At 46.6% G+C, this 12,518-nt stretch overlaps 1 protein-coding gene across 2 annotated transcripts; it reads left to right on the plus strand.

Annotated features, from left to right (window-relative positions):
- The first annotated feature begins 245 nt into the window (after positions 1-245).
- IRX5 (iroquois homeobox 5) lies at positions 246-8,750 on the plus strand. 2 transcript variants are annotated; one of them, XM_089539665.1, is made up of 3 exons: positions 246-1,083; positions 4,294-4,699; positions 6,251-8,750. In XM_089539665.1, exons 1-3 carry the CDS (start codon positions 832-834, stop codon positions 7,138-7,140), a joined length of 1,548 nt encoding a protein of 515 aa, XP_089395791.1. In that variant the 5' UTR covers positions 246-831; the 3' UTR covers positions 7,141-8,750. The 2 variants fall into 2 exon arrangements, with proteins under 2 accessions (XP_089395791.1, XP_089395792.1); XM_089539666.1 differs by lacking the exon at positions 246-1,083 and adding an exon at positions 2,596-2,869 and having other exon boundaries at positions 6,251-8,749.
- Positions 8,751-12,518: the final 3,768 nt, after the last annotated feature.

Consider the following 12,518-nt stretch of genomic DNA (forward strand, 5'->3'; position numbering starts at 1 on the left):
AGCGGGAAGAAAAGAAAGTGGGAAGGAGACAGCTGGGAGAAAGAGGGAAAGAGAGAGGGGGAAGAAGGAAGGAAGGAAGGAAGGAAGGAAGGAAAGAAAGAAAGAAAGAGACAGCTGAGGGAAAGAGAGAGAGAGAAAGAGTGAAGAAAGAAGGAAAGAAAGAAAGAAAGAAAGAAAGAAAGAAAGAAAGCAGGCAGGCAGGCAGGCAGAAAGGAAGGAAGGAAGGAAGGAAGGAAGGAAGGAAGGAAGGAGAAAAAGTGGGAAGGGGACAGCTGGGGAAAAGAGAGAGAAAGGGAAAGGGGCGAAAGAAGTAAAGAAAGAAAGAAAGAAAGAAAGAAAGAAAGAGGGAGGGCAGGAGACAGCTGGGGGGGAGAGCGAGGGAGCTGGTTGGCTTGTGGCGAGCCCATCAGGAGCCCCCTCCCTCCTTCCCTCCCTCCCTCCCTCCCTCCTTCCCTCTCTCTCTCTCTCTTTTCCTGGGAAGGCGGGTCTTGCTGCTCCTTCGCCCGAAGCGCGTCAGAAGCCTCGCGCTCTAACTTCGCCTTTTCGGCCGGAGGAGGAGGAAGAAGAGGAGGAGGAGGAGGCCAGGACTGCGCCCTTCGTCGGCCGCCGAGGAAGCAGAGCAAGAAGCAGCAGAAGAAGAAGCAGCAGCAGCAGAAGAGGAGGAAGATCCCCGAGAGAGAGAGAGGGAGGGAGGGAGGGAGGGGGTCAGTGGAGGGAGAAGGAGAAGAAGAAGGAGGAGGAAGAGGAGGAGGAGGGCGTCGGATCCGGGGGCCCTGGCCCTGGCCTGGCCCGCTGCTGCTTGATGCGGGCTGCTGCCCTGGCTCGAGTGCCATGTCGTACCCTCAGGGCTACCTCTACCAGCCCTCGGCTTCCCTGGCCCTCTACTCCTGTCCGGCCTACAGCCCCAGCGTCCTCTCCGGACCCCGGACCGATGAGCTGGGACGCTCCCCCTCCGGCTCGGCTTTCTCGCCCTACGCCGGATCCACCGCCTTCAGCGCCGCTTCCCCGGGATACAACTCCCACCTCCAGTACGGGGCAGACCCCGCCGCCGCAGCAGCAGCAGCCGCCTTCTCCTCCTACGTGGTAAGAGAGCCCTGGAAGCCGAGAGAGGGAGGGAGGGAGGGAGGGAAGGGTGAGGACTAGCGCCTTGAAGGCTGGCCTTTCACAGCCCTTCCCGACTTAGAGCCACCCGAAAGCCCTTCCTCCCTTTCCTTTCCTTTCCTTTCCTTCCCTTTCCTTCCCTTTTCTTCTCTTCTCTTCCCTTCCCTCTCTCCCTCTCTCTTTTTCCTCTGCTGTCTCCTTCCTTCTTTCTTGATTCCACTTTCCTTCTTCCCTTCCCTTCCTTTTCTCTTCCTTCCTTCCTTTCTAGCCCTCTCTCTCTTTCTCTCTCTTTTCCCTAGCTGCCTCCTTCCCTTTTTTCCCTTTCTTCCATCCTTTCTCTCCGTCTCTCTCTCTTTCTCTCTTTCGCCTCAGCTATCTCCTTCCCTCTTTCTTGTTTCCACTTTCCTTCTTCCCTTCCCTTTCTTTTCTCTTTCATCCTTTCTTTCCCTCCCCCTCTCTCTTTCTCTCTCGTTCCCCCAGCTGTCTCTTTCTTTTCTTTTCTTTTCTTTTCTTTCCTTCCTTTCTGGGCTTTCCTGGTCTAGATTTCCTCCAGTGAGCTTCCCCTGAGGCTGAGACAGTGTGGCCTCCCGCCCCAATCCTGCTTTTCATATTGTCGGGAAGGTATAGCTCCCCGGGGAGATTTAGAAAGATCGCTTTAGGAATAGGACTTTGCTGCTTTTGGGAGGAGGAGGATCTAGGTTGCAACCTTCCTCACGGAGAGTAAGGCCCCGATCCTGTTCTCTCTCGCGTTGCAAGGAAGTTGGGGCGGGGGGGGGAGAGAATAAAATAAATGCTAAACCTGCCGCAGAGAAGTCGGGTTTATTTTTATTGTATTTTATTTAAGTCAAAGAGGTCCGGGTATGGTTTACTCGGGAGTAAAGAGCCCCAGGTTGCTTCGACCCAAGTGCAATTTTCCTCGAAGCTTGATTTATTCTATCTATCTATCTATCTATTAGGAAGTCAACTATTAAGGCGTCGGAAGGAATAGGGCTAAGGCTGCAGCTTTGGGGCTAGATTGGAAGGGTTTTGTTTTAATTACCCTTTAGTTTTGTAAAGCTTGGGGGCAGTGAAAGAGGGCAGGATGGCAGTTGGGGGGGAATGGCAACAGGAGACATCGCCTTTTGGGGTCCCACCCTAAAAAAACCCAAACCCAAACCGACCCATTTACTGAATCCGACATGCTTTTGCGAGTCAAGCTTTGCATCCGTTCCCTAGCTCTCCTTTCCGCGAGGGTCCCTAGGAGGCAGAGGCAAATAAGGGAATCCCCCCCCCCCCCATAGAAATCCCCACAACTGGATTTCTATGGAATTGCAGGGCTGGGTGTGTGTTGTGTGCAAAAAACGCGCACACACAAAGGGACACTTTCACACCGCAGGTTTCGACCGGCCGCTTTGAACGCAGCTTGCTTTCCTTTTCCCTTTGCTGATCACACTTATTGAAGTTCTCTTCATCTTTCCTCTCTCCAAATACACACGTGTGTGTGTGTGTGAATTACAATACACGTGTAGGACGGGAATGCATGCAATAGGAATGGATAGATAGATAGATAGTTCTCACAGAAACACTTCCCTACCGCTTCCCTGGCTTCCAGTTGTTTGAATTCAAGTCCAGCTAAGCAGTTTTAGATTCCCATCCTTCCTTATGAAAGAAAGGAAGGAAAGAAGGACAGAAGGAGTGAGAAGGAGGAGGAAAAGAAAACATCCAAACGGTCTCTGACGCTTTCTTTTCCCGGTTTCAACATTGCAAACCTTATTTCCCACCACCGCAAGTCTGTTGAGATTATTATTATCATTATTAAAAATTATTATTATTATTATTATTATTATTATTATTATTATTATTATTATTATTATTATTATTATTGGCAGCACCCCCATTATTAACCTGGGGGTCGAAGGGGAAATTTAGGAAGTAAAAGAGAGAGAGAGAGAGAGAGAGAGAGAGAGAGAGAGTAAATGGAAATTTCTAAATGGAAATTTACCTACCTTTTCAATATGAAATAATCTGGGCCAAATATTGGGAAAAAGATGGAAAAATCTCAGTCCATTCAAAAGGTTCGGCCTGAGAAAGGCCAAGACAATACGAAGGAAGCGGATTGACGCCTTTCTCTGCCTCCTAACATTCAATGGATCCCCTCCCCGCTTTCTCCAGGCCTTCTTCCATTTGGTTTAATCTCCTGGAAAGGTTTCGAAGTTGAAAAACTTGTTGGGAGGCGAAGGTTTAGGCCTCTTGGGAAGAAGAGTCCACTGGATTTAAATTTAGGGTTTCTCTGGCGAAGGAAGCCACCGGGTTTGCTGACCCGACTTGTCGTTTCCGACTTATGGCCACCTTATCATGGGCTTTTCTTCGCACGTTTCTTCTCGGAGGGGGTTTGCCATTGACCTCCTCTGAGGCTGAGAGAGTGTGACTTGCCCAAGGTTACTCAATGGGCTTCCATGGCTGAGCCGGGATTTGAACCCAGGTCTCCCAAGTGTCCTAGTCCAACGCCTAGGGAGGGAAATCTAGGGTGAAATGGAGATTGGGAGAGACATCTAGGGTGAGATGGAGATGCCTTGCCCAAGACACTCATCCCTCCATATTTGCGACTTTGATATTTGCGGATTTGATCGCTCACGGATTTGATTAATATGTCCTCTCTAGGAATATCTAAGCCCTCCAGTGCAACTCTGTGGTCAACCATAACTAAAAGTTGCACTGAAAGACCTAGAGATCCCTAGAGGGAATAACTAGGCATTTGTATGTATGTACTGTATGTTTATCTACGGTCTTTGACCAAAACATCCCAAAGTTATAAAAAAGCTATCAATGCAAGCATTCTTATAAAGAACTAATAAAAACAAATTAAAAATAGGCATTTGTAGCTCCTCCAGAGCAATTCAGTGGTCAGTGTCTGGCAGATATTGACCATAAAGTTGCAATGGAGGACCTCTCAGGTACAAACATGGCGCTTTTTTGTTATTTACGGGTTTTTCCCATGTTCACGGGGGTCTTGTGCCTCTGACACTAGCGAATATGGAGGGACATGTCCATAGATAGATGATAGATAGATAGATAGATAGATAGATAGATAGATAGATAGATAGATAGTATGGGGTTGTATAGGTTGAGAATATTGATACTGGAAAAGAATTGTCCTTACTTAAGGTCTGCTTCGGTCTCTCTCCTTCTTTCTCCCCACCTTCCTCTCTCCAGGGATCCCCCTACGATCACACCCCTGGCATGGCGGGGTCCTTGGGGTACCACCCCTACGCTGCCCCCTTGGGTTCCTACCCTTATGGCGACCCAGCCTACCGCAAGAACGCCACCCGCGATGCCACCGCCACCCTCAAGGCCTGGCTGAACGAGCACCGCAAGAACCCTTACCCGACCAAGGGCGAGAAGATCATGCTGGCCATCATCACCAAGATGACCCTCACCCAGGTCTCCACCTGGTTCGCCAACGCCCGGCGGCGGCTCAAGAAGGAGAACAAGATGACCTGGACCCCGAGGAACCGGAGTGAAGACGAGGAGGAGGAAGAGAACATCGACCTGGAGAAGAACGACGAGGAGGAACCTCAGAAGATGGAGGAGAAGGGCGACCCTGAGGCCACCGAGATCGGTAAGTCTTAGAATCATAGCATCATAGAGTTGGAAGAGACCCCAAGGGCCATCCAGTCCGACCCCATTCTGCCATGCAGGAACTCTCAATCAAAGAATCCCAGAGGCCATCCAGCCTCTTTTTAAAGACTGCCAAGGAAGGAGACTCCACCACACTTTCCACTGTCTAATATTCCTTATTATGAGGAAGTTCCTCCTAATGTTGAGGTGGAATCTCTTTTCTCGTTCTAGTCTCTGGAGCAGCAGAAAACAAGCTCGCTCCCTCCTCAATATGACACCCTTTCAAATGTTTAAACAGGGGGACGGTGTGCTGAGGAAGGATGGAGGTCTAGAAGGAAGGGAAGCTTTGGGGATGGTCAGAAGACCCCCATCTTCTTCATGAAGCTCCTGAGAGGAGATGGCTTGGGCCACCAAACGTAGGCGAGATGTTTTGGAGGACGCATGGAAATGAATGGGATGGGACTACCACTCTTCCCAGCTGGGTCACCAATGAGAGTCCTCCGGAGGATGTTGGACTGCAAATCCTGACCAGCATAGGTGAAGAATGCTGGGCTTTGCAGTCCAACAGCACCTAAAGGACCGCAGGATTTGGAGGTTTGGTACATTCCTCTTGGTTTCCTTGGACGGAACTCAACTCTAAATAGAGAAGCCCAGTGGGATCAATGGGAAACAGAAGCTTGAACTGGCAAGTCCCCTGAAAGCTTGAGATAGAACCATGCCTTCAGCCCCACACTCTTATACCACAGACCCACAGAAACCATGAAATAGATGTCTGGGGTTGGCTGACCCTTGAGCCACGAATGGGATGTTGGTCACTGCTAGTCGGGACAGGGTTCAACCTGGAAGATAGGGGGGACTTGAACTGGAACTAAGGCTGAGCTTGGAAGTCTGATGGAGATGGGACTCCCCTGGAATAAGAGACAATTTTTGAGGGGGGGTGGTGACTTCAATTGGAAATAAAGCTCGGCTTAGACGTGGGATAGAGTTGGGACTCCCCTGGAATAAGAGACAATGGGGGGGAGAGAAAAGGTTCATTGGGGAAGGAAGAGATAAGAAATAATGGGGGAAAATAGATTTCTTGGGGAGAGAAGAAATGGGAGGAAATAGATTCCTTGGGGAGGGAAGGAATAAAGGACAATTGTGGGGGGAGGAAAGGATCCTTGGGGAGGGAAGAGATAAGAGATAATGGGGGGAGAGAGAAAAAGGGTAAGAGGCAATGGGGGGATAGATTCCATGGAGAAAGAAAGGATAGTAGACAATTGTGAGGGGAGAGAAAAGCTTACTTGGGGTGAGAAGGGATTGCAGATAATGAATGTAACCTGTCTTCAATCCCATTTTGGGAGAAAGATAAATCTTTGAAATAAATAAATAAATAAATAAAATAAGGGGGGGGGGGAGAAAAGGTTCCTTGGGGGGGAAGGATCAGAGATAAGGGGGGGGAGGAGAAGAGGTTGGGGGGGAGAAAGAGGGAGAGAGAGCAGGGGTCCTCCTGCAGGTTCTTCAGACGGTTTTGTGTCTCTCCCCTTCCCTTTCCCCTAACCCTTCTCTTCAGGTCCCGGCGACCCCAAGGCCCCCACCCCGGGCAGCAAAGACCCGGACTGCGCCTCCAGCGATTCGGATTGCAAAGAAAGCCCCGACGAAGTGGTGGCCTTGCCGTCCAAAGGAGGCCTTTCTCCTCCTCCTCCACTGGGGCCTTCCTCGGGCCGCCTCCTCCTCCAGGTCCACCACCATCACCAGCACCACCAGCACCACCACCACCACCAGAGCCCTGGTCCCGGCGAGGACCCTCACCCTTTGCCGGCCCTGTACCGACCCCCTTCGACGACGACGACGACGGACCTCCACCCGCCCAGCCAAGGCCAGTCGGTCATCCACTCGCCCCAGGGAAGTGGAGGCCCACCACCCCAACCACCACCACCACCACCTCCAGCCCCACCACCAGCATCCCTTTCCAAGCCCAAACTGTGGTCCTTGGCGGAGATCGCCACGTCGGGGGACAAAGGGAAGGAGGGAGGTGGGGAGATGGTGGTCCTCAGAGAGGTCCATCCAGGTTTGGGAGGATCTGGAGCAGGAACTGGAGGAGGATCATCATCATCATCATCCTCATCCCCGACGGGGCGGCCGCCGCCTTCCACCACGCACTGCCCCTTCCCCAACGGACCCTCGGTCCTCTCCCGGCCCCTCTACTACACCGCCAGCCCCTTTTACCCGGGCTACACGAACTATGGCTCCTTCGGGGCCCTTAATGCGGCCCCGACGGCAGTCACGCCTAGCAGTCACGGCGGGCCGCCTTTGAACGGATTAAATCAGACGCTCTTGAGCCGCGCCGAAGCCGCTTTGACAACGAAAGAGAGCAGCAAACTCCTCCGGAGCCAGTCCCACTTCGACCTCAGCAAGGACTCGCCTTACGAACTGTCGAAGAAAGGTACGTCTCACGTTTAAAACACTCCGTCTCCGCTTCCTCCTCCGCTAGATTGCAGACAGACAGACAGACAGACAAAAGCGAGGCCACCCTCGATGGACCACGATGGACCTTTTGGGGGGATAAAAAGGGGGGCATTTGGCATGGCCTCCCCTCAACCCCAGCTTTTTTTTTTGGGGGGGGGAGCTTTTTTTCTGGGCAGTTCTTTCCTCTCGACCCTTCCTAGTTGCATAGGTTTTTGTAAAAAATTTTATCCACGATCAATGCAATCTTTTATGATTATGATTATGATTTGGCCATTGATTGCTGTTTTCAGTCCTGGGGGCATTGCGAGAAAGCAAAGAAAGGGAAAAAATAGGATTGCAAAGGGGGAAATGGAGGTGCGAGGGAAAAAAGGGATTGCAAGGGAGAAATCAAAGGGAAAAGGGATCGCAAAGGAGAAAAAAGGGATTTCAAGAATTAAAATGGGATTGCAAGGAACAAAATGAGAATGCAAGGGAAAAGAATGCTAAAAGCCAGCCGGGGTTGTAAGGAACATCATGAGATTGCAAGGGAACAAAGTGAGAATGCAAGGGAAATTGCTAAAAGCAAATTGGGATTGCAAGGAACAGTGTGAGTTTGCTAGGGAAAAATGGGATTGCAAAGAGAAAGGGATTTCATGGGAAAAAACGAGATTGCAAGGAACAAAATGGGGTTGCTTAAAATATGGGATTGGAAGGGAAAAGAGACTGCCAAAAACAAACTGGGATTGCGGGGAACAGTTAGATTGCCAGGGGAAAAAATGAGAATGCAAGGGAAATGGCTAAAAAGAAATTGGGGTTGCAAGGAACAGTATGAGATTGCAAGGCACGAAATGGGATTGGTAAACATGGGATTTCAAGGAACAAAAATGGACTTCCAAGGGGGAAAAAAGGGATTGCTAGGAAGGAAATGGGACTGCAAGGAACACTATAAGGTTTCTAGGAAAAATGGGATTGGAAAGGGAAAGGGAATACTAAAGGGAAAAATGAGATTGCCAAAATAACCCCAGAAAGGTCATGAAATTTCATTGGGATTGCAAAGAAGAAAATGAGAGGGCAGGAAGAAATGGGGAAATCATTTTCCAAAAGGATGTTTCCTCTGAGAAACCATAAAGTAAATAAGTCCCCCCCCTTTTTTTTATCCCCCCTTTTTTATCCCCTTCTCTCTTTTTTTTCTCCCTTTCCTTTTCTTGCTTTTTGAGGGTCTGAGGATTAAAGTCTGAAAAAGAACTGCAAAATGTGTACGGGGTGCCTGTGTGTGTGTGTGTGTGTGTGTGCAATTGTGTGTGTGAAAAAAGGCACACACAACACACACACAACACGAAGAGGGTGAGGCGGACGCTCCTTTGTATGACATCTCCTCCTGTATATATTTAATGTAGCTTCCTTCCTTTCGTTTCGTTTCGTTTTTGTATTTAAATCATCGTTAACGCAATTCTCTTCGAAGTAAATTATGGACTCCAACCCCCTGTACAGCCATTCCGTGTTGGGTTTTTTGGTGATATAAATAATATGGAATAAGAAATATAAATATGGGAAAATATATATATATATATATATGTATAAATATACACATTTCTGTGTCTTTCCCCCCTCAAATTGTTTCATAGTTTTAAATATATAAATATATATATATATATAACTACAAGTTTAAATTAAATTTTTATGCCTATTGAAATGATTATTGGTAGTATGATATTATTATTATCATATATTATCCCCCGACGTTAATAACTTTTTTTTTTGGGGGGGGGGACGAAAAGGGAACGAAACCGATTTATTAGGTATATAACAGCCTTGTTTGTGTATTTATAATATATATATATATATATATATATATATATACACACACACACACACACATATATATATATATATAGTTCAAATCTATATATGCAAATATACACTGTATATGTGTGTATATATGTATATATATGCACAAACATATACAGTTTTGTTTGCATATATATATATATATATATATATATATGCAAGTGTTGTACAACACACAAGTGTGGGTTTGTCTACAGACAATATATATATATATATATATATATATATATATATATGCACAATCTACATATGCAAATATACAGTATATATATATATATATATATATATATATATGCAAACATTTACAGTTGCATATATATATATATATGCAAACAATAATTGTGGGTTAGCTGTTCAGAACTAAAAGGGAATAAAGGGACTAAGAGACATATTTAAACAGATTTTGTCCCAAAAGCGGTCCCTCGAAGCCTCCGATTTGTCTATAAATAAGAGTCTTTTTAATGCTAATTTCGGAAAGCAGGTGATAAAGCGGAGAACCAGTTTCAATTTAGGGATTTCAGGAAGGCCTTTGGGTTCCTTTGGGGAGGAGAAGAAAGAAAAATGTAGGGAGAGTGAAAGTGAAAAGGCCAAAAGAACTTCTAAATCTAAAGCGATCCGATCCTGTCGCCTGGGATCGGAGGCGCGGAGAAAAAGGATGGTATCGCAGGTTCGTTGCGCTTCTAAATCCGTAGGGATGTAGACGGCTGCTCCCCGGACAAGACTTGGGGTCCGATCCCAGGTCCTCAGCTTCCCAAACTGGGCCGATTCGGGGCAGGTTTTGTCACTTTGGGACCAAAGGAGGGAGGAGAAGGTTGAATTCAGCGGAAATTTCAGGGTCAATCCGACTTTTCTTTTGCGGAGTAAATGGTTTTCTTTCCCCAGATATATAAATTCCCTTCCTACCAGGGATGGATGGATGGATGGATGGATGGATGGATGTGGAAGGATTTGCCCCTTCGGATATGCGGGTGTGTGTGTGTGTGTGTGCGTGTGCATACACATATACACACATACATGTGTGTGTGTGTGTGTGTGTGTGTGTGTGTGTATAATATGTTTGCATGTGCTTATATATATATATATATGAATGTGTATATATATATATATACACAAACACACACACACATATAGATAGATATAATATATATATATATATATATATATATACACACAACAGCTGTCAACAGCTCACTTGAAAGTTTATAGATAGATAGATTTCTATATCTATATAGGTATATATGTGTGTCTCGATGTATGTAGGTGTGTGTATAGGTATACAGACACCTTTATATATATGCATATATATCTATATCTATCTATCTGTCTGTCTGTCTGTCTATCTAGATAGATAGATAGATAGATATAGATATATATGATACTACACACACACACACACACACACACACATATAGGCATAGATCCATCTATAGCTTTCTATCTATCTGTTTATCAATGTATACATTTTCAAGTCAGTGGTTGACCCCACTAATGCTTTCTAAGGCAGAGGTGGTTTGGCCAGTTGTCGGTCTCCCATCCGCGTGCCATCCAGGGCCGGCCCTGCTTAGCTCCGGGGAAAGAAGGCTCCTTCTTCGGGGGGGGGGGCGGGGGGTCGACAGCGTGGCGTCTCTTAACCTAATTACTCCCAATCAGTGCCGGGCTTTATGCAAAGCAGTCCGAGGGTGAACTTCGCTAATGAGTTCGATTTTATGCCAGGTTTATCCCTTATTACTATTTCAAGCCTCCGCAGAGTTTCTTCCGGAGAGGGATCGGGGGATAACTATTAAGAAGGGGATACACTGGGGAGCAAGTGTGTGTGAGTGTGTGTGTGTGTGTGTGTCTGTGTGATGGTCCTCATGTGTGTAGCACACATCCGGGCAAACACTCTTTTCCCTCCCTCCGCAGAGACTCACACATTTGTCTCTTTCTCTCTGTATTTGGCCACCACTTCGTTGTGTAGCTCTCCAGAGAGAGACACACAACTCCCAACACAGGGTCTGTGTGTGTCTGTATATTTGTGAGGGGCACCCTTTCCTCCCAATTCAGTGTGGCCTTGTGTACAACCCCCCTTCAATCTCTCCCACACTTTCCCCTCACTTCCATGTGTGTGTGTGTACAGAGACAAACAATCCCTACCATCCAGCACAACAGCTGTGTGTATGTAGAGAAATACACAACCTTTGTCATGCCCTTTGCTTCAGTCAGTGTGTCCAGGCACGCAACTCCACAATTGCCCTCCAATTCATTGTGTATGTACACAAAAACGGATCCTCACTAACTTTATTCGTGTTGTGTGTGTTTGTGTGTGTGTACAAAGAGACACAACCCGCACGAATCCTTCCCCTGTGCACTGTCTAAATTCAGATACACAACCCCAATAATTCCCCCAAATTCACTTCTCTGTAGGGACACACAGAGACTGAGTGTGTGTGTGTGTGTGTGTAGTGTGTGTTTGTGTGTATCCGAAGCTAGTCTCTCTGTATGCAAAGACATACAACTCTCTCACGGCAGTGTTGTGTGAGCAAAACCTCCACAAACGTTTAGAAAGTGTCTGTGTGTGTGTATATACACACACATGCAGTTGTTGTTGTGTGCCTTCCAGCCATTTCAAATTTATTGCGACCCTAAGGCGACCCTACAATGGGGTTTTCATAAACACACACACACATACACAACTCCGTAATATCTTCCAATTTCAGTCTCTCTATGTGTCTCTCTGCCCCAAGAGAGGTCGTGTGTGTGTGTGTGTGTGTGTGTGTGTGTGTGGTTGTGTTTAAATACACACCGGACTGGGAACAAATTTTACAGGGGTTGTGTGTGTGTGTTTGTGTATGTATGTACACACAAACGCCCTGGATCAAGAGCAATGTCAGGGATTGAGGCTGAGAGAGTGTGTCTGTTGTTAAGGACACACAACTCCATCATTTCTGCCAATCTTTTATGAACAGAAACACACAATCCCTATAATTGCTTTTGACCCAGGGTGTTTGTATGTACACACACACACACACACAACCCCTGTACTATTTCCTCCCAGTCCGGTGTGTGTCTAAACACAACCACACACACACACACACACACACACAAACACACGACTTCTCCTGGGGCCCCTTCTTAGGTGTGATTTAAACCCACAAACCCACAAACACAGCCATGCTTGTCTTTAAAGAAGCTATAGGATCTGAACCCAGGCAGAGGTTCATAATAATAATAATAATAATAATAATAATAATAATAATAATAATAATAATAATAATAATAATAATAATAATAATAATAATAATAATATAATTAATTATTATTAATAAATAATAATAATAATAATTTATTTTTATGCCCCTTCCTCTGCACAACACAATCGCCTACAACATTAAAATATGCAGTCCATATCTCCCAAAGTTGTTGTTGTGGTGGTTGTTGTTGTGGTGGTGGTTGTAGTGGTTGTTGTGTGCCTTCAAGTATTAAGACTTAAGACTTTCTTGGTCAAGTTTCTTCAGAGAGGGTTTGCCTCTGAGGCTGAGAGAGTGTGACTTCCTTGCCCGAGCTCA

The sequence above is a fragment of the Sceloporus occidentalis genome, unplaced genomic scaffold, assembly GCF_023333645.1.
Source record: "Sceloporus occidentalis isolate IW3139 unplaced genomic scaffold, rSceOcc1.0.p SCAF_10, whole genome shotgun sequence".
Lineage (NCBI taxonomy): Eukaryota > Metazoa > Chordata > Lepidosauria > Squamata > Phrynosomatidae > Sceloporus > Sceloporus occidentalis.